This window comes from Chenopodium album, chromosome 7, assembly GCF_948465745.1.
Source record: "Chenopodium album chromosome 7, dcCheAlbu1.1, whole genome shotgun sequence".
NCBI classification, from domain to species: domain Eukaryota; kingdom Viridiplantae; phylum Streptophyta; class Magnoliopsida; order Caryophyllales; family Amaranthaceae; genus Chenopodium; species Chenopodium album.
Genome location: NC_137840.1, coordinates 65791801 through 65817819, shown reverse-complemented (window position 1 = coordinate 65817819; position 26019 = coordinate 65791801). Strand labels below are relative to the sequence as shown.

Below are 26019 nucleotides of genomic sequence, written 5' to 3'. Positions count from 1 at the left end.
TGGCTATGAGTTTCCGTCACGACAATTCGACAAAGATGCAACAAGATTAGGCACCAAAGTCAAGATAATGAAACTATAATTTGTCCCAATAATTGACGTTTTGGCTATTTGTATTGATGTATAACCTTAAATATGCAAGATTAAGACCAAATTAATATGGAGTGTATAATTTTAGAGGTTGATGTATACTTTTTGGAACAACTAAATCACAAATCCCTAAACTTTTGCTTAAAAATAAGGGAAATTCTACATAATATCCCTGAGGTATTGACTATTCCACGTTGTGCCCCTCCCTTTGAAAAGTTCCACGCTATAACCTCAAGGTTCCAAAAGTGATTAAACTGTACCCCCTGTCGTTATCCCTCCGTTACATGTTGCCGTTAGTGGGGCCCACTTTACACCTATTTATTTTTTTCTCGATTTCGTGCTAAAAAATGTCCCATTAAAGGTTTTAGAAGTCATTTTAGTCATAAAGGGTCCAAATTGAGCTCAGATTTTGCAAAAAAGTAACGTAAAAGCCCCGTTTTCTGAATTTGAATTCTCATAGTTAAATTTAAAATTCGTAAAACGGGGCTTTTACGTTACTTTTTTGCAAAATTCGAGCTCAATTTGGACCCTTTAGGCCTAAAGTAACCCCTACAACCTTTAATGGGAAATTTGTTAGCACAAAAATCGAGAAAAATAAAATAAATAGGTGTAAAGTGGGCCCCACTAATGACAACATGTAACGGAGGGATAACAGTAGGTGTACAACTTAATCACTTTTGGGACCTTGAGATTACAATGTGGAACTTTTCAAAGGGAGGGGTACAACGTGGAATAGTCAATACCTCAGGGGTATAATGTAGAATAAATAACTAAATGACACTTCATATTTAATGGTCCCTAAACTTTGCTTAGTTGGCTTGAAAGTTCCTAAACTTTGCTGACTAAGCTTTTTCTCCACCAAAAATGGTGAGGCTTGGGTGGTTGAGAGACCATTTTGCCTCATTTGAAAGTTAAGGGACTAAAATATTATAAATACAAAAGTTTAGGGACTGTATTTTACCTTAGCTCAGTTTTTACATAATATCACATATCAATATATAATCAAGCTAATAATAATAATAATTTCATTCATATAAGTTTAGACAAAACAATTTGAATAACATAACTCATTTTAATCTCTTCACATTAGTGTACTTTGAATAGTTGTAGCATAACTTAGCTTTTATTTTTTATTTTTTTTTTGGAAAAAAAACCTTTACTCCTTATGTCCTAGATTAATTGCAACATTTTGACTGGACACGTTTGTCGATGCACATGTTTGATCGTTGATGTCTTTTGTTATATATTTATATAAGTTATAAAAAGTTTATATTAAGAAACTATACATTAAAATATAATAGTTAAAAAAGATGATCAAAGGGAGATGTGTGAATAGTGTAAAAAGTCAAACTGTTTCGAGTAATTTGGGACAGAGGAAGTATTATTCAATTTTGGATAACTTCAACTCTATTTTGAGGTAATTTGACCATTTTGATGTGGTTTAAACCCTAATAAGGGATACTACCAATTAGGGTGAACCTAATTTAATAATAAAAAATTTCTTTTCAACTTTAACAAGAAAAAAACCAGCGTGAATTTCCTTTTTGAAAGAAAATAACGTTTTGAAATCAACTCGATTCCTCGAACTAGCTCACAATTTTCATGTTTTTATAAACTCTTAGACATCTCTCTAATTTTATTAATGAAAATAATCATATTTATAGGCATACAATCTCATGCCCGATAGCAGAATGGGATACTAAAATAGCAGAAGCAAATGCTATTATTTGGGGTTTGAGGCTCGCAGTTCAGCAGGGAGTGAGGAAGGTTGTGGTTGAAGGGGATTGTCTCAGTGTTATTCAAGCTTAGAGAAAGCAGTAGCTCTAGTTCCTTTCATCTTGTTATTGATGATATTTTAGCTTTATGTTTTTCTTTTGTTAATGTTAAGGGGTCGTTTGTGAAACTTGGGGGAAATAGTGTAGCACACTAGCACATGAATTGGCTCACTTTCAACATTGAGAAGTCAGTCAAAGAGTGTTTTTTTTTTTTTGATGCAAATGAGAGGCAAAGCCTCGGAAAAATAAACTAAAACAAACTAAATAGAAATTAAACGTGGCCAAGCCACTCCAACAATATCATCGTGAAGAATACGTCCTAGCTCGATAGGAGGGAATTGAATCAACTCGATATTGTTGTTCTAGGTTACCCCTTGATTCGCTAACCAGTCCGCAGCACGGTTTGCTTCACGATAAATATGGATTATTTGTACTTGCCAATTACCCTCTTCTAATAGCTTTTTGCAATGGCTTATGATGTGGTAGCCTTGGCCTCGATTGATTTCGTCATTCCTCAAGGCTCCTACAACTAGTTGACTGTCCACTTGAACTTGAAGTTTAGCAGCATTCATACGTTTTGCCAGCTCCAGTCCATATTCGATTGCTTTTAGTTCAGCCATAAACACATCACAATCTCCAATCTTCAGAGAGAATGCATGGATCATCTTTCCTGTATAGTCTCGAATTAGACCCCCACTCCCTGCTGGTCCTGGCGCCCCCTTTGCCGCCCCATCAGTGTTTAAGGCTAGCCATCCTATGGGGGGAGCTATCCATCGAATAAAAGCTTCGTTCCGGGCTGGGTTTTGCTGAGAGGTAACATTGTTATCCTCTCCTAAGACACGCCATACTTCTTCAAAACGAGCCAGCAGGAATTGATTAATATCTATAGGAATGTCTTGAGTTCTTTCGAATACAACATTGTTACGCCATCTCCAAATCCACCATACGGTGATTGCAAAGTATGTTGGCCATACTTCAGTTGACAAATTATTGCGAACTTGATGCTTGATATTTCGATCAATTGCTTCAATGATCCTTGATAGAAAGTAGGATCAAGGGCCGGACCCCCAACTTGTCTCCATACTTCCTTCGCAGCCTGGCAATCTCGCAAGACATGAAGGGTGTTTTCCTCAAAGTTGTTGCACGTTTTACACCATGGTGAGTTAGTGAGGTTTCTCTTTAGTCTATTTGTGTTTGTCATCAATCTATCATGCATAGCCAACCAAAGGAAAACCTTAGCACGCTGTTGGACTTTAATTTTCCAAATTAACTTCCAAGTTCCATCATCACCAATGTCATCATCTCGTCTGATGATTCTCATAGCAGATTTTATAGAAAATTTACCCTTCTTTCCACCCTCCCAATACAATAAGTCACCCACATTAGTATCTTGTCGAAGTGCGTGGGCTTCGATCACTCGGAGAATATCAGTTGGGAGCAAGTCAGCAAAGGCTTCCCATTTCCACCCAGTTTTAGAATCCCACATCTCTTCTACTGTCGCACCCTCTATGTTCTCAGGTATAGCCGCTGCAACCATCGTTCTAAGGGGTTTGGGTATAACCCAATTATGATCCCAAAAAAGGGTAGACGCACCATTACCTACTGCTACTCTTGCTCCAGCCGCAATGTAGGTTGAATTTTCAGCAATTCCTTTCCACACATTAGACATATTAGCTTTGGCTTCAAACATGATCACATCTTCCCTTACAATACTTTGCACGAAGAACTCGGGCCCAAAGAGCATTTGGCTCGGTTAATACTCGCCAACCCAGCTTTGTTAAGAAAGCCGCATTTGTCTGTCTAGCTGACCTTACACCCAGACCACCTTGTTCCTTCGATTTTTGCAAGAAATCCCAAGAAATTAAGTGAATTTTGCGGTGATCATCATCCCCTCCCCAAATGAATCTTTTGATTTTTCTATCAATGTCATCACAAATAGATTTAGGGAGTCTGGCAGTTTGCATTGCATATGAACTCATGGTCGTCAAAGTCGTTTTTGCCAAGGTAATTCTTCCCGCCAGAGAGATGTATTTTGATTTCCATCCAGCCAATCTTCTATCAACTTTCTCACATAAGTAGGCAAAAATATCTCTTGTAACTCTACTAGTAAGGGTAGGCATACCAAGATACATTCGCAAATCATCAGTTTCATCAATTCCCAAAGCGTGACATATTTCTGTAACTTGCTCCATACGCATGTTTTGAGAAAAATATACTCGAGACTTAGGGTAGCTCACCTTCTGTCCCGAGTTGCTGCAGAATCTCGATAGGCATTCTTGAATAATGATGGCTTGATCAATTGTGGCCTCAGCAAATAAGATTATATCATCCGCAAAACATAGATTTGAGAGTTTTGGACCATTTCTGCTTGCATAAATTGGCTTCCATCTATCTTCAATAATTGATTCCTCAATTATTTGATTAAGGCGCTCCATGCACAGGACAAAAATATAGGGAGAAAGGGGGTCTCCTTGTCTGATTCCCCTTCCTGGTTTGAAAGCTTGGGTTGGTTCACCATTCCATAATACCTTCATAGAGGAGGTAGTAATACACTCCATAATAAGGTCGATCATCAAAGGGGGAAAATGGATTTCATATAAGGTGTCTCTTATAAAATCCCAACGGAGGCGATCATAAGCTTTCTCAAAATCAATTTTAATCGCCATGAGTCCCTTTCCTCCTCTCTTTTGGCGCATAGTGTGTATAACCTCTTGGACAATAACTATGTTATCTGTTATCTGTCTTCCCGGTACAAAACTAGTTTGCGTACAGGAAGTTAGATGAGGCATCATGGGCTTGATTCTGTTTACAATAGCCTTTGTGATAATTTTATAGGCTACATTGCATAGACTTATTGGTCTAAACTGATTTGCTAATTCCGGCTTGTCTACTTTGGGAATGAGAACGATGAAAGTGTCATTTAAATTTGCAGGCAAGCCTTTGCCATTTAAGGCGTCAAGGGCAACTTTGTAGATATTTTCCGCAACTAGATCCCAATGTTTTTGAAAGAATAAACTTTGGAACCCATCCGGCCCCGGGGCCTTCAATGCGCCCATTTCAAATACAACCTTTTCAATTTCACATCTAGCAAAAGGTCTTGATAGCAAGTCCCAATCCCTCGTACTGAATTCTGGAAAGATACCCGTGGGAAGAGTTCCAGTTGGATGATGATCCTCGGCCGAGAACAGTGACTGAAAATAATTCACAATATTCTGCTTAATAAGTTCCTTGCCATATATCCATTCACCACTCTCAAAGTCTTTGATGGCTGTAATATTATTTCTCCAACGCCTTGCAATTGTACTTAAGTGAAAGAAAGAAGTGTTGCGGTCACCATCTCGAATCCATTCCACACGCGCTTTTTGGTACCACAATAGTTCTTCCTGATCCAATACCTCATCTAACTCCTTGCGTAATTTTGCCTCCAATTTAATGAGGTCTCTCGAACGCTGATCCGCTAGACTACGCTGTACACCTGAGATGCGGGCTAACAAATTTATTTTTTTTTTAAAAATGTTGTGAAACACATCCCTGTTCCATTCCTGCAAATCCTCTCCTACCTTCTTTAGTAAAGGTACAAGGGGACTCAATTTATCCCATTTTTGCTCTAAGAAATCACGAAAATGGTCGTGTGTTAACCAAGCCGCTTGAAACTTAAAGGGTTTATTAACAGATGCTATAGGTGCAAAGCCGTTGGGGGATATCAATATCGGACAGTGGTCCGATTGAATGGCTGGAAGATTCTTAGCTGCAGCATTCGCAAAACGGAGGCTCCACTCCGTGTTGCACAAAGCCCTGTCCAAACGAGCACTGGTTCGGGTCTCTAACGAATTCCCACGAGCCCATGTGTGCTTTGGTCCACAAAATTCAATATCCAAAAAATCCATACTCTCCACCCATTCATTGAATTTTATTGTTCGTCTAGTTGTTTCAGGACAACTAGAACTCCTTTCGTGGGCAAAACGAGTATCATTAAAATCACCTGCTATCATCCAAGGTTTATTGTGAGTAGCAACAAAATTTCTTAATTCATTCCAAAGATCCCCTCTTTTAACCGGGTCGGGGCTTGCATAAACCGCAGTGAAATACCACGGCTCCTCACCTATCCTTCGAATATTCATGGTAATAAATTGATTATGTTGATAAATTGGCTCAATTGTTACTAACTCTGGTTTCCAGTAAACCCAAATGCCCCCACTAAAGCCTTGGGCATCTACCCTTGTATGCCCTGTATACCCAAGAATATTGGAAATACGTTCCGCTTGTTGGCCCCCCATATGGGTTTCAACTAGAGTAATCACATTTGGACGATGGTTCCGCACCACTTCTCTTAAAGCACTAATAAAGGTACGACTTCCCGCCCCTTGAACATTCCATACCATGCATGAAATAGATTGGGAATATGGATCTAAATTCGGAATAGTATCTTCCATTATAGTTGGAATAGATGGTAAGGTACTTACATATGCATTGGAGATGAGTTTCATCAAACGGTTGATTTCATTGGGTATCTTCAATGTGACCACCAGCTCCATTGGCTCCGGTATTGGTTCCATCCAAGACTCCATTATTACCTCGAGCACATTCGTCAGGGGGTCGGCTATGCCCAAATACGAGATCTCCATAGGCTGTCCCACACACAGAATTTTCTCCGTCGGGATTGATAGTTGAACTACATCTGAGGGTGGGGGAAACATGTGAGATACTCTTTGTTGATTCATCTTTTGTGGCTTCTTCAAAATTCTCTTTTGGTGCTTCTTGTGTCTTCTGTAATCTTGACTCTGAAGGCGAGTTACTTGAGTTTTCTTTGCCTAGTTTATTTTTGGAAGATTGTAATTGGCTGAGTTCTTTTATTTTTTCCAAGTTTGTAATCGGGGCTAAAGGTTGAGAATTTTGGCCTATATTTTTGGTAGCTTTTCCTAACTCCTTTTTTTTGTAAATTACTTTGCTACTCACACGCTTTTCTTGGCTATTTTTCCCAAAAATTAAGGGATTCGAATTCTGGAAAATCTTGAGATTATCTTGTGAATTATCTCCTAGATTAATTGTAGGAATATTTGGCACACCATTTTGGGAAGATAAATTCAAGTTGTTAACAGAATCCCCTGTTCCCAAATCTTTAGCTCCTTGAAGTATATCTTTTGACACAGGATCTTCTACCTGCATATTCTGAGCATTATCTTGCTCCTCAAGAACTTCGAAACTTGATTTCGACCCAAAAATTCCCGCCGCTGATTTAGCTTGGTTATTAAGGGAATTTTGACCACTGCCTTTAGTTGAGGTTTGACCCTCCTTACCTTGGTTTGGACCAGGCTTATCTACTCGTGGACTACGTTTTCGACCTGGTTTTTTAACCAACATCCAATCCCCATAATTATCTAGTTCTTCTGGTTTGGCAGGTGGAGCCTTTTGTTGGACTTCGACATTATTAATTTGACTATTGACTTGATCAATCACCATATTATCAATGGGATTTCTCGATGCACATTGATCTTCTACATGGCCTAGCATTCCACATTTGTAGCATAACATCTTAATTCCCTCGTATTGTATTCGCCAAATTCTTCCCTTCAGCCAAAATTTTGCAAGTAATGGTTTCGACAAGTCTATTTCTACACTTAGTCGAGTGAATTGACCTCGTTCTGCATAAGCTGTAGACCTGTCTACTCGGATGACTTTACCTATTTTGTTACCAATTTTCTTAAGGAATTATTTGTCAAAGTATTCCACAGACAAATTGGGTATTCGAACCCATGATGTAAGGACATTGATAGAAGCTTCTTCTGGGATAAAATTTGGAGACCATTTGCGAATGGTAAGATATTTGTCGTCTATTAGCCATGGTCCTTGCGTTAACACATAGTTATAGTCTTCTACATTGTTGAATCTTGCAATAAAGTATTTGCAACCAATGTCTGTTAGAATTAATTCACCTTTCAAAGACCACTTCTTCTTAAGTCTTTTCATAAGTCCCATGTATCCAAGGCTTCCATCGAACATTCGAATTATCAGAGTATGCTTCCATGGCTTACGCATAGCCTTTTTTTCCTCTTTTGTCAAGAGGATAACAGGGCACCTTTCATTGTCTTCCACCCCTTCAGGCATCTCATCATCATCTGAGATCTCATCATCCTCAATCTCTATATGGCTCACCATCTCAGCAGTAGAATTTAGATGAGTGTCTCGTATGAGATCTCTAAAGGACTTTGGATTAGCAGCAATTGAAGGAAGGGGGTTAGGGTTTTGAGGAACTTCCTTGGCTATATCTGCAAAAGGACTTTGGTGACTTCTCAGAATATTTCCATCCTCAAGATCCATTTCAGAATTGTTCTGATTTTGCCCAGAATTCTCCTCCTGATTAAAGAAGAGATGTGTGACTTTTCTTTTAGGTTTTTTATTTGATGAATCAATTGATCGACCATTTCAGATGAATTTGGAGGCAAATGGTTGTGGCTCATTCTAGAGAGAATTTTCGTTTCTAAGTTTTAGGTTTACCCTAATTGCTAGTATCCCTTTCCGTAGTTTAATCCACATCCAGTCAGTCAAAGAGTGTGGAATAATGTAATCCCGCATATTCTTGATGTAGCTTCATCTGATTCATTAATTTAAACTCTCTTTTGAGGGGTTTTTCAAAAAATAAAATAAAATAAAAGATAAAATTAAATCCTAACAAACTCTAATAATATCTTGCAAAAGGATAAATATTTATAATCTTTATCCTATATACGTAGACACGTAGTAAATCATATGAATATGATAACATAAATTGTAAAAAAAAATACTCCTAAATCTTGTTGCTTGATCCACATGATAATTTTAAGCAACAATTTCAGAATTTGATCTAGATAATTTTAAATTATTTTATAAAAAGTTTAAAACTAACTTTATAAAAAGTTTAAAACTAACTTATACACCCGATTTATTTAAAAGTTGCACTCCATATTATCATTATGAATTTGGGATTTTCTCGAAGATGAAGTCTTAAATTGATTTAGAATTATCAAAGCTATTTAGAGAGCACCTTTTTATTCCACCTGATTCGAATATTCTAAATCCATATAATTTTATCAGATATCTCCCTTTCTCCGATATCTGAATCGCTCTCCAATGGCTGATTCCACCGCCGATCAACTCTCAAACCTCGACATTTCCGAACTGGGTTGTCCTAATTTCCGGGAAAACCGCCAAATTCTCTCTCCTAATCATGCGCGTATCAATTTCATCTCAATTATCATCATTTTTTTAAAAAAATTTTGAAGTTTAATTTGTGTAATTTTGGTAATGAATTTGTAGCATTTTATTTGAATTGAATTCAGGTTAAATTAGCGGAAGTGTTGATTGAGAATGGGCAGAGTCATTTGTTTGATAATTGGCCTCAACCTGGTGTTGATGATGATGAGAAAGGAGCATTTTTTGATCAGGTTAATTCATTGAATCTGATTTTTTTCCCTACTTTTTACTATTAAAGCATTAAAGATTTATTGATATTTGATAATTTTATACTTTCTCGTCCCACTTTAATCGGCCACATTGGTTAGAGATCATTTTTAAGGAATTCGCTGCATATAACATAATTTTACTTGATAATTGATACACTTGTTGTGATTTGTGAACAATCATTTTATTATTGAGTCCTTTGTATACAACATATTTCGTACTTCGAATCAGGTATGAAAAGTATTGTACTTTTTTGTTAGGATGTACCATACTACCATGTATATATTCCCAAATGGAATTTCAAAACTACTACTCCGTACTATTACTGCAAATGCGAGCTCAAAATTCACTCTTAGCATTAATTATGGAGTAATTATAATTGTGTTATACTAGTATATATGTAATTTATATGATTACATGAAATTTTGTCCCCCTAGATTATTCTACATATAAAAAAAATTTAGGAAAAAGGCTGCATATAAGAAGCTAAAAATGGAAAGAATTGACAATTAATAAACATTCATTACACCGATTTACTCGTGAATTGTCGATAAATTCCCAACTTAATACTAAAAAAGAAAGTATACTAAATGCTTATATATAGCATTACCCAAAAATTTATAGTGTATTATATCATTTTCATGATTCCCTTTCAAGCATTTCTACCTGTTAAATTGTCCGGCCTTAATGTGTGGGCTTTCTAGTTGTTACACTCGTGCCATACCATACCACATGGAACCATAACCGATGCCTCGATGCCTCTAGTGAGACTCTCACCCAAGACATAGGGGGGACTTGGATTCTTGGAAAAGGTTACTGTTTGCAGACTTGTAAATTTGTATTTGAAAAGGGTTTGGCTAGCTTGCTACTTCATAGCTACTAAAGCGAAGGATAGTTTATGTGGACGTGCTTGTTTGGTCCACATATATATATATATATATATATATATATATATATATATATATATATATATATATATATATATATATATATATATATATATATATATATATATATATATTCTTTCATCTTTCCTAGCTGACCAGCTGTAGCCCTATTTCCTGTTGGCCATGCAAAGGAACAGGTTAAGGTTGGGAACTGGTTCTCTAGTTTTGGACGATCTTTAACTTACCAAACTCAGATGATAGACTTCTCTAATCTCAGGGTTCACTTTAGAGTTTAGGCTAATCATCATAAAAAAAAAGTTGTCACATTATTATTAAAATCTGAACTTCGGTCCTAAATTCACTAGGGGTAAGCTTTACCTTTGTCACTGTCCTGCAGATGATTGATTGAAGCTCTTAACTGCTTCCTGCAGTTGACTTCAGATATTATTTTAGTTACATTCTAGTTTGTTTTAAATTATTGTAATATTAGAGCTAAGCCCCTTTTACTAACAGTTAAAGATCAGATTCCTTCATACACCAAATCGGTTAATCTGGCCTGAAATTGATAGCAATTGTCAACATGCTGCAGCTGCTGTTTACAAATGTTATGGTGACTGCATAAGTTCTAAACAAAAACACTAATCTTGATTTAAATAAACTAGACCAATGTAGATTTGAGAAACAATCAAAATGTTCTTGTCTTCTTGTTACTACTGCTTCTAGGCTTCTACCCTGCTACTGTTTGTTTTATCAGTCCTAAGCTGCTACTTCCTAACTCGTAGTCTAAGATTTTATTTTCTTTAGAGTATTAATAATGAAAACATACTAAAAAGATTTAACCTTCTATGGCTTCTTGAGTTGCTTCCACATTGATGCATGTTGTTTCCTAGGGTATATGAGTTTGATGGCATGCTCAATCCCTCCCTTCCTTCTTATATATAGAGACAATTCCTTGGCGTCCTTGTGATGAGAACATTTGCAACTGATAATTTTTTTCAATATTTTTTTTATAAAGGATGTATTACAAACTTGACCTATGTTACCTGGGCTTAGATGCTCATGTCTGAGTCTGACATTTGTACATTCTAATAGTCCGACTCTTGAAGGATTTCAATGGTTTTGGTCTGAAACGAAGCGTCTAAGTTGACCTATGGTGTAGTATTGAGGATCCAACGCGGATTCTTGAAGTGAAATGAAGCGTTGAGTACCATAAAACTAGAATATAATGGTGGAGTGCATATATTGCTTTCTCTGTCTCTCTCATCTTTTTTTATTAAAAATTTCTATATTATTTTTGCATAATGTGCTTGATAGGGGCTTTATTTTATTCTAAAGTTGATTTTTTATGAATCATGTTTATGAAGAAGATGACCGTGAATTGATGTCCTTATGGTGCTTTATGTTGTAGATACTGCTTTTAATGTAGTGATATCTTCTTTGTTATCTTTTACAACCTCTAAATGTTACTAGCTGTTTTTCCAGGTTGCTCGCCTTGATGCCAGTTATCCTGGTGGTCTTGTGCAATATATAAAAAATGCTAGAGAACTTCTGGCAGATTCAAAGGCTGGAAAGAATCCCTTTGATGGTTTTACACCTTCTGTAAGTCTTGAGTTTCAGTTGATTTGAACAAACTCTCTGATTCCTCTCTTTTAAATGTTACTTGCTCCTTATATCTATTATATCCATGCTACCATTGCGTACTTGTTCGGCTCTGAGTTTCGGTTCCTCAATGTATGTCTTTCCTTAATGTGTAGACTACAGTTGTGAGTTTCATGACTATCACTCTCCCAGCCAGTAAAGCAAGCTATTTTTGCCTAGTCCAGGGTGTTGCGTGGCTTCCTGCTAGATCTGTCCACCTAGTTCAAAATTGATTATGAATTAGGTAGATGATTTCCGAATTCCAGAATCCAGACATTCCCATAAGGCCATTAATAAAAGCTAGCTGAAATCTTTCAGTGGCTGAACATTCTAGTGACCAGAAGTTTCAATCAGGGATTCTATGTGTAACATAGAGAAAGAAATAGAAATTTACTACAAAGTTTTTTTTTTTAAAATCACCATCAGATCTTGATTATCTGAAGATAAATTGCTGTAGTAGATCTGAAGAAGAAGCATTTAAAAGTACAAAATGAGATCGAAAGAGCCACTGAGCGAGGCAGAGTTGCAGAGACCATAGTGTGTCAATCAGAAATTGGGTTTAAATAATAATCTGATGTATGTATATATAATATATCATGTGGTAAAAAGGAAGTCAAAGAAGGGAGATCGCTGCCTCAGTAGCCACAGTGAGATGAATGGAATTTGTCTCAACTGCAAACAACATAGCCATTAAAGCAACTGTGCTCGTGTAATACAATGTTTTCAGTCTAAGTTAGGTACTACAAAATTACACAATGTCACAGAAGAGTCAAACGAAGGGAAAAGATAAAGACTATTTTGAATAGGGAAAGGACTCATTTGCTTTATAAATTTCTCTTTTCTTTTCTGGGTCACTACTTTCTAGATTATAGCTGTACTACCTCCTAGGGTTGAACTTGATACTTTGTACAGTCCAACATGCATCTGTTTACTATAAAGATTTGATGTGCTGAGAAGGGACAATTTATGTTCTTTGTTTTGATTGGATAGGAAATATGTAGAGTTGCTGTGTGTGGCTTGTTGGTGGAAGTAGCTGATTGACATGTTGATAAGTTTATCAAAACTGGATTAATCTGTATCTGTTAGTTACTTTTCCGTTTTAGAGAACTGCTTATCCTCTTTTACTTGTTCTCCTTTTTCTGAGCTGTTAATACTACGTATAATCCTTCTTTTTCTTAACATTTTTTTTGTAAAAAAATCATATAGGTTCCAACAGGTGAAAATCTGACTTTTGCTGACGAGAACTTCATCAAATATGAAGAGGCTGGCGTCAAGGAAGCAAAAAACGCTGCATTTGTTCTTGTTGCTGGGGGACTTGGAGAACGTCTTGGATACAACGGAATCAAGGTGATAAATATTCTGCAAATTTCAACTCCCCCCCCCCCCACCCCCCTAAGGAAATATGATAAGCAAGCAAGTGTGGTTCTAGAAGAGTTTGCTTCAGAATTTTCTTACGCAACCTATATAATGGTGATTTGCATTTGGAAGACACTAACCACCCTCTTTCACCATTTCCTCCTGGATATGTACTTTATATGTTCCTTTTTCCACTTTCATTACATCTCCTTTATACTGTGGTATCTAGTCTGTTATGTCCAACAACAATTTTTTTTGGGTGCATGAAAATTTTGGACTTTTTCTTTTGCTATTGTTGTTGGAAAGCAAATTTGTTGCGTAGATGTGTTCTTTTGTAAAATCTGACAGTCACATTAATTTAGAGTCTATTGCTCTCTGTGCACTTGCAGGTTGCTCTTCCTTCTGAAACCTCCACTGGAACATGCTTCTTACAACTGTACATAGAGTCTATTCTTGCTCTTCAAGAAGCTAGTTGCAAACTATCCGAAGGTTTCTGAAAAATGCTCTCTACTATTAATTTAAAGTCTGTTCTAGTCTTTTGCAGGCAGAGTTATATATTTGGTAAAAGTCGATTTCCATGTTTTTGACAGTGAGTCCATTTGTTTCTCTTGCATGCATGATGACCCTTTCTAGCTTTAGGTTTTCTAAGAGATCCTTGAACATTATGATACTGCTGGGAAGTGAAAAATGCACTTTGGTATCTAGATAGAGATAAACACTTGGTTCCATGATTAACTGCTGCATGCTCCAACAGGAGCTGACGTTCTCTTCCAATGTGAGATGGTTTTTATCCTGTTTCTTCATTCTGCCGGTCTGTTGGTGTTGTAGCACTTCTAATTATCGCATCGAAATAGGAACTTTCAGAGTGAAGACTAGCTAGCCATTATTCCAATGTTAGGATCTGGAATTATCCGAGGGCCAAGCAATATATTTGGGTATTATGCTTATGTAATATCCTTCTTGAGCTAAGGGGATGATATTAATTAATTGAAAGAAACTTTGGAGTGTTGCCTTGAATAGGTTGAGTAATAAGCTTTAGCTGTTTTCATTGATGATCCCGCTTTATATCTATCCCACAGTCCCACACAAAGCTGCTAGTTTTTTATTTTCTTTGCTTCTGAAAGAAATACTACGAAACTGCTAGACAGGCTGACGAGGGGGTAGATCAGTAGACTATTTTCCTTCCCTGTTTCACTTGTACTATGAACAGACATCTCTCACCTTGAATTTGTGAAGCTATTGTTTAGATCTCAGATTCTTAAAAATCTGATTATCTGAGTGCCAAAACAAATGTGAAGCCAAGTATACATCAGTAACAACTTTAATAGGCATAGTGGGAACCAAATCCTCATCAAATATTATCTCACCTTGCTGGTCACATATGTACCTTACTGTCTTACACTTGTCCATCTGCCATATTGAAGAGGCAATTCATCATTTGTATTTTCTTGTGAGTCTGTCTATGACAACCTAATTAGCTAATTACTTCCTCCTGACCATGTTTCATTCACACTATATGTATTCATTTTCAAACTGAACTTCCGCCTCAATGAAGGCATTTCTTGGACAACTTCTTTACAAGATCACCAAGGCCCTATTCACTTCACCTTAAAAATATAACATTCAGTAAAAATAATTTCAGTTCAGTAAAAGTAAGTTCAGTTCTTTCCTAAAAAAAAAAAGGAAGTTCAGTTCAGTAAAAATAATTTCAGTTTAGTAAAAATCAGTAATCTTAAAGAAGAAATATAATAGCAATTCAGTAAAAAAAAATTTAGTTCAGCAAAATTAGTTTCAGTTCAGTAAAATTAATTTAAGTTGAGTAAAAATAATTTCAGTTGAGCAAAAATAAAGTGAAGTGAACGGGGCCTAATTACACTTGCAGTCTCTGATCCCAGCTAGTTTTTCAATAAAAAGTGTGTCCGATCTCCAAGGCCATAATGAAAAATACGTAGTAAATCATAATTTCCTTGCAGACATCAATGACCCGTATCACTGCTCAGTGATTTGGTGAGCAAGGGAATCTATGTATGCTGGTACAGTATGTCTGGTTCTTAGATGAAGTATCTGGGATTTAGGTAGAAAAGGCAAATGACATGTGTGGTGGCAACGCCAATGTTTTTGTTAAATTTGTTAGAAATTATGAAAGAAGCTTTGAGTTCCAAGACTTTTTTTTTTTTTTTTTTTGAAGAGAGTTCCAAGACTTCTTACATACTGAGAGGGTGGAACCAGTCAACCAGATATAGGAACAAAGCAATTTTCAAGGTCTCCTTGTCATCTAGTGCCGCTGAAGTTTTTTTTTTTTCCATTTTTTTTTATCTCATTTGTGTAGCTGATACAAATTAAGACTAGAAGGTTTCCCACCCTTAGCCGTTCTTGTCTGAGTGGGGTTGCCTTGTCCTCTTACATTGTAATGCTCCTGATTTATCCCATTGCTGAGATGTTTACTTGCCTAAGAGGACAATGATAAATTCAGACGATACTGTATAAAGATTATGGGACAACAAAGTTGATATAAGCAGAATGAGCTTGTCTGAGATATAAGTAGTGACAGATGGACTAATATCTGTTTAGAAGCATTTGTATTTTATTTATGTACGACTAATGTCTTGGGGCCAAGTGAACCAATTTGTTTGGTAATAATTTTGTATACTCCTAGTTAATATTGCAAGTTTTCCTTAAATTTGTAGGTGAACCTCAAAAGGAGATTCCTTTTGCTATTATGACTTCTGATGACACTCATGCACGTACATTGGAGCTGTTGGAGTCTAATGCTTATTTTGGAATGAAACCATCACAAGTCACACTTATCAAGCAGGTAATGCTAAACATTTTGGGTTTGAACTATTTGAATATTGATTTTATAAGAAGCTCATATGGGAACTTCTTTCAGGAAAAAGTTGCTTGTTTGGCTGATAATGATGCCAGGCTTGCTGTGGACCCACAAAATAAGTACAGAATTCAGGTGCTAAATATATTGTCACGTATAGGAATCAATTGTATATAACCATAAGTTATGTAACCTCTCTTGGACTAAATTTTTCTTGCTGCTGGTTGTGGCAGACAAAACCTCATGGTCATGGTGATGTACATTCACTTTTGTATTCAAGTGGCCTTCTAAAAAAATGGTATGTATTCCTCTTATTGTGGGGTTCATACATTTTTGTATTACCCATTAGAGAAGATATAAATTTCTTGTTATATCAATTGCTTGATTTACTAACCTATTTCCTTTCCCTAAGGCATTTAATTTTTGTGCTATTTTAAGAATTTACTCACATTTAATTCTGATTTGTTAACTTGAGGAAGCCTGAATTCTGTTTTTTGTTTTTGGAATGCCTTGTAATTAGGCATGATGCTGGTGTAAAATGGGTTTTGTTCTTCCAAGATACAAATGGACTTCTCTTCAAGGTTAGCTTAGCTCATTGGTCCCTCCCCCCTTGTTCTTTGGTCTGACAGGAAGCAGTGTTTCTTAGATTGATATAAGTGCTTGATTGTGTATTGTAAAATTGATTGGCACTGGGACTTAATCTGTAGTGACTATATAGGTACAGGGATAGCGTCTCAATCCCTACTCCAATTGCCAATTCCCTAAAGGAAATTGGTATGCATCACTGGAATAATTGCTAATTTGATTTGTCGACGGATTATACATTGAGATAAAACTCATAAAAGAATAAAAATTATATCAATTGTAGATTCCTGCTTCAATGACTGAAAGGGATTACGAACGTGCTAGCTAAGTTTGCGATTAACGACAATTAACAACAACGAAGACGGAAAAACAAGCAATAAACGAGACAAGGAGAATTTACCGTGGAAAACCCGAGAACCGGGAGAAAAACCCACCAATCCACTATGGAGTAACAATTTGATGAAAAACAATGTAGATTACAAGCTTCAATCACCATTAAAGCTCCCACCCCAAGCTCACCCTCTCAAACACTCAACAATGACAATACAAGAATATATATAGTGCTAAAAGATCAACGGCTAAGATTACATCCCGAGCGAAATAAAAGAAATCGCGTCGCTGAACAGGGGCTCTATGGTTCGACCGAACCTTCCCAGAGTTCAACCGAACCACGTTCGGTCGAACATGAGGTGGTTCGGTCGAACTTCTTCCTTGGTTCGACCGAACCTGCTCTAGAAATCAAAAGGATACACATTCTGCCTCAATTACTCAGAAGTAACTAGGTTCGACCGAACCTTTCATGAGTTTGGTCGAACTCTCGCACTGCGCGGACATCTCTTCTTAAAACAGCCATAAGTCCCTCGATTCTTAACCAAATCGAGCTTATGACCAGTCGTTGGAAAGCTCTTGAGACGAGCTATCACCTCCAACTTGAATCATCTCAATATCACTTCTAGATCTTGAGATATGCCCATTTGAAGTCAGCCCTTTGTCATCAACCATTGCTTAACACCAAGCAATAGCCCATAGCTTAATCTCCTAAGCTATGCACCCCCTTAGCCTTCTTGAAACCGTTCTCCACACTCTCAAACCTAACAATGACAACCTAACTAGTGCATGAATAAAGATCAATGAATAAAAATTGGGGAAAACAATTATAACTGTTATTTCCTTGTATATTGATTTTGATCTTTCTAGAATACTGACAAGCATTTGAGACGGGGGAGTATAATGTGATATTAATATGATGATATAGGGTGTTTTCACATTTTTGGCATATTTTAGGATAGGTTCCTGTTGTGGATTTAGGTTAATGTTATAAAGTGGTAAATCTTATACAGTATAGTTGTTTCTTGACTTTCAATACATGTGATATTTTATTTATCTTATAAATTAAAGATTAGGGTGTTTGTGCTTTAAGAGGTACTTCTAACTGGGTCTTGGTTAGTTCGTGAATTAGTCAAAATATTCCACTCAGCATGTCTCCGGCTGGCCTTCTTTTTAAATGCTTGTTTCTTCTATTTCCCTGACGAGAATATATCTTATTTGAGGTCAAGTCATTCCCAACAGCATTAGACATTGACCTTGTCCTTGTGTGCTTTTTTTAAAAAAAAAAAAATTATGCAAGTTTGCTCAGGAAATGAAGAGCTTGAGCAAATTTTGTGGGACATGTATTTTCACTTGATATAACTTTTTTTAGCGGTCATGTTTCCAGCCCCAGTGGCCTTCTATTTTCCATATTAAATGCTCATTACTTCATTTTCTCATTTTCCTGACAAAAATTTGTTCGGTTTGATTCCGAGTCACTCCTAAATGCCAACGGCATTGAACCCTGACCTTATGTGTTGTTCTATAGTTCACAGTTTCACACCCTTGCATCAACATAAGTGTGAAGTCTGTGAACTGCTAATGAAGAGCCAGAAAAACATTGATTGCACTTTTTTTTCACTTCCTTTTTTGTCAGCTCATTCCTTTTCTTTATAATTTTGCTATTGTAGGCAATTCCAGCATCACTGGGAGTCAGTGCCATTAGACAGTACCAGGTTAATTCTCTTGCAGTTCCGCGAAAAGCAAAAGAAGCTATTGGAGGCATTGCTAAGCTTACACATGCTGATGGTATTTAGTTAATTTATTGGATTAGATTTAACATATTTATCACAACCTCATTCCATTCATCCACAACCTCATTCCATTCATCTTATAGTAATCTGGTGCATAAGTTTTAACTCCTACAATTTAACACTCTTCCTAAATACTACATCCGGAATTAATTTGCACACTTGAATTTGGCACGGAGCTTATGCAGTATGGTTGCAGATAGATGAAGAAAGTAAAAGTGCACTTGAAAAGACCTTTGTGCTATTAATTTAGGACAATAAAAGAAAGCAAGGTTGCAAACTTATATGGGATATTGGGATGCAGTAATATTAATAGGTGTTACAAGTGATGGGTGACCAGTGTACATGCTTATCTTTTCCTATTGACTAAGCATTGGATTCATATTGAATGGGATGTTGAAAGAGATAATTGTACCTTTCTTTGTTTTGGTAAAGAATATTGCATTTATTTTGCCAAAAGTGACTTGATAAGTACTCTTTCCATTCCCACTAAAGCATGTATGATGTCACATTGTCACATCTTTGAGTTCAATAATCTGTCAGTGTCTGTTCTCCTTTGATTTTGTTGTGCTTAAAGCTGAATAGTATTTATTTATAAGGCAATGACTTTATTATGTTCTAACATTCCTCATGTATTTTCCGTGCTTCTCATGATCAAATAAGTTTATTAATGCTCCATGGCGATGCCAAGGCTATTGCCTTTGTGTTACGATAAAGATATTGGCCATTCACTACAAGTGAATTGTGATATTGGCATGTATTCTAAAATAAAGATAAAATCACATATATGTGATCAATGTACTTGTAGATGCAGTACTCAGCATGTTCCTATGTTACAATTTTTTGACTGTGTAAGGTGAACTTCAGGGAGAACAATGGTGATTAATGTTGAGTACAATCAACTTGACCCTCTGCTCCGAGCAACTATCAATCCTGAAGGAGATGTCAACTCTGAGAATGGGTTTTCACCTTTTCCCGGAAATATTAATCAGGTAAAGTCTGAACCGAATTTCTTTCCTATCCTCATGCACCCCTCAGAAAGTGTTATTTTCTGCCTCTTCCTGCATTTAGGTAAGGCGCATGTGCATTTACTGAATGATTTTAGATACATAGGATGGTGGTTAAATGGTATTCAATGCTGTTGGTAGAGATTTGTTAACTTGCTTTGGGGGGGGGGGGGAAGGGGGGGGGGGGGGGGGGGGGGGAAGGAATATGTTGTGTGCCTACATATATTGGTTGCTTTGCTTTTCTTTTCTAATAATTTTAACCAATGAGGTTGTGACATTACTCTGCAGCTAATATTGGAACTTGAATCATACATTGAGGAACTTCAGAAGACAGGAGGTGCCATCAAAGAATTTGTAAACCCCAAGTAATCTTCTGTTTCCTGAAATTTGCCAATATGTCATTCAATTCTATTCCAGACTGTCACACATCTCACTGCTGTTTACTTATTTCACTAAAATTTGTTTGCCCATGAAATAGAAGTTCTATATACTCTCACTTTTCTTGTTACTACACTGTTTTGTTTCCAGTTAATATGATGGTGAGGTTTTAATCGCCAAAGTCTATCCTTGTGTAGGTATAAGGACGCTACAAAAACTTCCTTCAAATCTTCTACGAGATTGGAGTGCATGATGCAAGATTACCCTAAGACTTTGCCTCCAACTGCAAGGGTTGGGTTTACAGTAAGTTGCAGCCTTTCTATATGTAATAATCATCCTTGTTATTGGGATTATCTTGACACAAATTTGCTTGATCAATTCATTTTTGCTTAGGTGATGGATATATGGCTTGCTTATGCACCTGTGAAGAACAATCCTGAGGATGCCGCAAAGGTAAATTGTATTTACTTTTACAATTGAAGTGATATAAGGAATTAAGATGATGAAAAATTAGCTGCTTCTACTTCCCCAAATAGATTTTGAATTTGAGAAGTGAGCCGAAGAGAGTGGAGTGAGCATGAAGTTTCATACTTCGTATAAGGGAATCCATGGTTTGCTTATGTGCTAGTGATTCACAGTGAAAAATACCTGTGAACAGGGACGAAGCCTGTAATAAAAATCTATGGGGGCCAAGAAACGATAAAGTAACAAAAAAAAAAAAGCAAAAATAAAAAAATGCTCTAAGTGGGGAATTGAACCTTAGACCTCTTTACCAACAAGAACCATGAAAAACTCCAACAAATCAACTAGGCTATCACTAACATCATGATATGTAGGACAAATATTAGCTATTTATTGGTTATAACTAGGCTCCGCCCCTGCCTGTGAACCTAATTTAAGAAGAGACTCAGAGAGGGACAGAATAAGAGTAGAGTGAGCATGGAATTAAATACTAAATGGATCTATTAAAACTTCATCCACAATTCCACATGGTCTGCATGATATGCATGCTTGATAGCTTTTCCAATATAAATATTAGGCCCTCTGATGATGAATTATGAAACCTCAATAGAAATGGTTTGTGTGGTTTTATTCAATGAAAGCACTTTTAATTCATATTCCAAATTTTGCATCATCTTTAATGAATGTCAGAAATTATGCAATAGGACTAAAATCTAAGTGGCCAAAGGTTAAAAATTTGACCAAATAAATAGTAAATGGGTAGATAAAAAAAAGAACTGAGGGAGAGTGTCAATTTGTTATCATGAAGACCGATGCGATTTTGATTGTTCTCTTATTGGTGAAGGTTCCAAAGGGTAATCCATACCATAGTGCAACTTCTGGTGAAATGGCTATCTACAGGGCACACAGCCTTATATTGAGAAAGGTATCTATTTTGTTGATCTTGCTAATCGTTACCACCATGAGGGTGTGATATCTCACAAGTAATTTATTAAAACTCTATTAGATCCGGCTTTTAATCAACTGCTTTCTTTGTTAGGCGGGTGTCCAAATCGGTGACCCAATAATCAATCAATCAATCAATCAATCAATCAAAGCCTTAATCCCAAAAGTGGGGTCGGCTAACATGAACCAAGTTTGATTATTCCGTGTAGTCATCAACATAAATCTTTCTCCTCCATCCCTTACGATCCAAAACTTCATCCTCACGTAAATCCATGCACTTCATATCCTTCCTCACTCCTTCCAACCAAGTCATCTTTGGTCTCCCTCTTCCTCGTTTAATCCCTCCATGGTCCCACTCTTCCACTCTTCGCACCGGTGCACCCTCGGGTCTCCGTCTTACATGTCCAAACCAACGCAGACGATTTTCCCTTAGTTTATCTACAATGCCCGGTGACCCAATAATGCATGTGTTTAATGGACAAGAAGTGGAGGTCTGGCCTCGCATTGTGTGGAAGCCAAAATGGGCACTTACATTTTCAGACGTGAAAAGAAAATTTAAAGAAAATTGCTCCATTTCACAGAAGTCTACCATGGTTCTCAAGGGCAAAAATATTTTCATTGAAAAACTTTCCTTAGATGGAGCTCTTGTTGTAGACTCAATTGATGGTGCCGAGGTATGAACTTATTCATAATTCTTGGAAAGTTGCATTGTTAGTCTAGGTTACTCCAAAAACCCATTACAATGTGAGCTCTCTTTTAGAATAAGTATGATTTAAGCACCCAAATCCACATGCACTCTAGATAGAAGAATAAAAGATGGGAAAACAAATTTCCAATTTGGTTCTCTTTGGTTATATTCTTACTTTTGGTCGTTACTCTAATCTTTTCACAGGTGAAAGTGGAAGGTTCGGTGAAAAACTCGGGTTGGATCTTAGAAAATGTTGATTATAAGGACACTTCCATTCCTGAAGAAATTAGGATCAGAGGGTTTAAAATAAATAAAGTGGAGCAACTTGAAGGAAATTTCCATGAACCTGGAACATACTCCTTGAAGCCTTGATGTATTTTCTTTTACTAAATAAAGAGAATTTTAGTTTAGTGTGTGAAGTTCCCAAAGCAGCCTTCAATTGTACATTTATTCATTCATTGTACGCCACCTTAACTATTGGTCAAAAGGGTGCTTAAAAATTGTTTTTGTAGAAGAATACTCAGCTTGCGGTTCATTCATCCTAGTTCATTCATCATAGGTTTTTGCCAAGTACACATTGATACAAACATGACAATATATACTTCGTATTTATTTTTTCAATTTCGTGGAACCGTTATATATAGTTCATTCTTTAATACTAGTACATTTTTCTGACAAATAGTGTACCTCATAAGATGACAACTACACCGTAAGTATTAGCATGAGTGCATGACATATAAGCTGAATACAACAAAAACATTGTTACTAGCATTATATCTGCCCCTTATATTGAATTATGAACTCCTTAATTAACTAGGATGGAAATCGCTCCACTAAGGGCCTGTTCTTATTGACTGAACTCAACTGAGCTGAACTGAAATGAAATGAATATTTTATAAGAGAAAGAAATTATGAACTGAACTGAATTTCAACATAAGAGAACATGCCCTAAATATTAAAAACGATTCAACATGATTAGATACTAATACTCCGTACTATTTAACTTGATATTTAAACAATTTGATATTCCATCTATAAATGCGGTACATAATAATTTAACACAATCTAAACCCGACTCGATCCAATCCCCCTCCATCAAGCCAAACTGACAACTCTATCCCGAGTCCCGACTCAACTTAACCCCCATCCATCGAGCCAAATTGACAACTCTATAGCAAGATCAGTACTCCATACTTTCGTTATTTTCCAAAAATACGTATAAACAATTGCAATTGGGTTTGTAAAATCACGAACAAAACCCACCACGTGTCCATAATTCATATCCTAGAAAAATGAAAAATACTGTACAACACTATAGTACTGCTTTCTGCAGTACAATTTTCGTCACACTCACACTTGCTTGGCTGCTTCTTCAGTTCTTCCTCTTCATTTCTTCATCTTCTGTACTACAGAATATGATCTCACTCCGATTGATTATGCTAAAATACCCAGATCTTCAACTTTTTCGAATTCATCCTTCAATTCAAATCAAAACCCCAGATCAAATTCCAGGTAATTTCAGTTTTTCTCTTTAAAATTTCTAAGTATTGATTGAAATTTCATTGACAAAAAAATGCAAGATCGAAATATTGTTGATGTCCCAGAAGAAATCTGGGAACAAATAATCTCACTGTTAGATCATGATTTATATTTAGAACCTTTATCTCTTGTTTCAAAATCCTTTCTTTCAATCACAAATCGTCTTAAACAAACCCTAATTATCTCAAACCCCACTTCAAATTTCCTCCCAAAACTCTTTCATCGATTTCCAAATCTCAAAATTATCTCTCTTTCTCAATTTAATGGCGAACCCAGTTCGATTCTTCAATTAATTTCACTTGCCCACTTTCCACTTCAATCCCTTGATCTATCTAATCACACTTATTTCCCTTGTAATGCGATTCAACAACTTCCCAGATCATCTCTCAGCTCTATAAAATCACTCGTGTTGCGTAATCTTTCGATTATGAATGATTCCGATTTGGGGGTTGTTTCGCAGTTTATGGCTAATTTGGAAGAGTTGGATGTTAGTGATCCTAAGGATGATTATTGTGTAACTGGGGATGGGGATATGGATGTTTCTGGGGGTGGTTTAGGGATTACTGATGATGGAATTGATCTAATTGCTTCGAAGTTAACTAAGTTAAGGAAGGTTAATTTGTCTGGAAATTACTTTGTTTCTGATAAATCTGTGATCAGTCTTTCAGAGAAATGCTTGAATTTGGAGGAGATTGTAGTTAAGAATTGCACTTTTGTTACTCAAGTTGGGATGGCATTTGCATTCCAAAATTGTAGGAATTTGAAATCTGTTGGTCTTTTAGGGATGGACTTGGGTGTTCCTGAGATTGCTCATTCGTTTGCTTGTGCTCAGAACTTGTCTGTGCTTGATTTTTCGTATATGGCTGTTTCGGATGGATTGCTGTTTTCGATTGTCAAAGCTTCCATTCCTTTGAGGAAGTTTACTTTGTACCATTGTAAGGACTTTACCTTTTCTGGGGTTTTGTCGCTTTTGCGTACTTATCACTCCCTTGAATATTTGGCGTTGGAAGGTGTTTACTGGATCACAGATAGAACCATAATTGATCTATCGAAATTCCTTCGTAAGGCTAATACTGTTAAGCTTAATTTCTGCTCAAGGGTGACGAGTTCTGGCTTTTTTACCATGCTTAAAAATTGCCCGCTGTTGGACAATCTGGAAATGGAGAAAACAGACATGGGAAAGCAAGAATTTGCTGTCAGTAATGCTACCAACCCACAGACTCGAGCTCTTATTTTGAGTTCCAACAAGACTTTGAGCAATGAATGTCTAGAAAAAATTGCATACTCCTGCCCAAACCTGGAGCTACTAGATGTGAGTGATTGTCCTAGTATTACACGGAAAGGCATTGGTGAAATTTTACGCAACTGCCTTAGTTTGAAGCATTTACATATGAATGGATGTGGGGCAATTAAAAGTCTCGGCATGGATGCAAAACTTCGTAAATTAGAATTTCTCCGAGCATCCGGGTCAGGGCTCAATGATGAAGGGTTGATGATGATTGCAAAGAAGTGTCCTGCTCTTGTGTATTTGGATATTATGGGGTGCTCCGGAGTAACCTCCAAAGGAGTGAAAGAAGTGGTCTATCATTGTGTAAGGTTGAAGGAAATCAACTTGAATTGGTGTCGTGAAATGAGTCGTGACATTGTTGCTTGGATGGTGTTCTCAAGGCCTTCGCTGAGGAAAATAGTGCCTCCATATGGATTTGTTCCAACTGATTATGAGAAGAGCTTATTCCTGCGCCATGGATGTCTGGTAGGTGAAGGCTAAGTAGCAATTCTGAAGTTTTCTGTTACTTAAATGTTTTTTAGCTATAATGCTATCTAATTGTCTATATTATCCGGGTTGCTGTACATAAGCATTACATCTATGAGTAAAAGTTTATGATTTGTGGAAGTATATACACGCCGTATGAAGGCTTGTAATTGCAAATTTTCCATTGGACGACAAGGTCTGTTGCTCAATCTTGTTTACTGATTACTTTGCTCAAGTAATTTGTGATGATTTTGGAAGAATGTTATGTAATGCCATCATATCAATCCCAACTGATTTTTTTCAAGTCAAAGCTTTGTCAATGTGGAAGGTCTTTATGTGGCTCATATGAGAACTCATATTACTATTTCAAGGTATTCAAAATTTCCTCCCTCCATCCCTGTGGAATTGCCCTATTTGACCCCTTTTTTTTATGAGATGTGTCAAATGGGGCAGTTCAAGTGGGACGAAGGGAGTAATGCCTATGCCTTGAAGAGCTTGCAGAAAACTATAGTTGATCTTCTTTCACCCCTTGTGGACA

General features: G+C 36.7%; 2 protein-coding genes across 5 annotated transcripts; both read left to right on the top strand.

The window, feature by feature from the left end:
* Window positions 1-8792: 8792 nt before the first annotated feature.
* Window positions 8793-22810, top strand: LOC145638108 (UDP-sugar pyrophosphorylase 1-like). 4 transcript variants are annotated; one of them, XM_081689065.1, is made up of 18 exons: window positions 8794-9068; window positions 9179-9283; window positions 11669-11785; window positions 13031-13171; window positions 13570-13669; window positions 15868-15995; window positions 16071-16142; window positions 16241-16305; window positions 16528-16588; window positions 18590-18707; window positions 19577-19701; window positions 20005-20081; window positions 20292-20397; window positions 20488-20547; window positions 21401-21481; window positions 21596-21626; window positions 21967-22175; window positions 22394-22810. In XM_081689065.1, exons 1-18 carry the CDS (start codon window positions 8970-8972, stop codon window positions 22559-22561), a joined length of 1863 nt encoding a protein of 620 aa, XP_081545191.1. In that variant the 5' UTR covers window positions 8794-8969; the 3' UTR covers window positions 22562-22810. The 4 variants fall into 4 exon arrangements, with proteins under 4 accessions (XP_081545188.1, XP_081545191.1, XP_081545190.1 ...); XM_081689062.1 differs by lacking the exons at window positions 21596-21626; window positions 21967-22175 and having other exon boundaries at window positions 8793-9068; XM_081689064.1 differs by lacking the exons at window positions 21596-21626; window positions 21967-22175 and having other exon boundaries at window positions 8794-9072.
* A 632-nt stretch (window positions 22811-23442) lies between these two features.
* Window positions 23443-25785, top strand: LOC145638107 (F-box protein SKIP2-like). The gene has a single exon (XM_081689061.1). The coding sequence runs from the start codon at window positions 23763-23765 to the stop codon at window positions 25494-25496; it is 1734 nt and encodes a 577-aa protein (XP_081545187.1). The 5' UTR covers window positions 23443-23762; the 3' UTR covers window positions 25497-25785.
* Window positions 25786-26019: the final 234 nt, after the last annotated feature.

Excerpts from the sequence above, each read along its gene's own strand:
- LOC145638108 (XM_081689065.1), top strand. The coding sequence starts at position 8,970 with ATGGCTGATTCCACCGCCGATCAACTCTCAAACCTCGACATTTCCGAA. Across the intron at positions 9,284-11,668 it reads AAGGAGCATTTTTTGATCAG|GTTGCTCGCCTTGATGCCAG; the intron begins GTTAATTCATTG and ends CTGTTTTTCCAG. Across the intron at positions 19,702-20,004 it reads TTCCCGGAAATATTAATCAG|CTAATATTGGAACTTGAATC; the intron begins GTAAAGTCTGAA and ends ATTACTCTGCAG.
- LOC145638107 (XM_081689061.1), top strand. The coding sequence starts at position 23,763 with ATGCAAGATCGAAATATTGTTGATGTCCCAGAAGAAATCTGGGAACAA.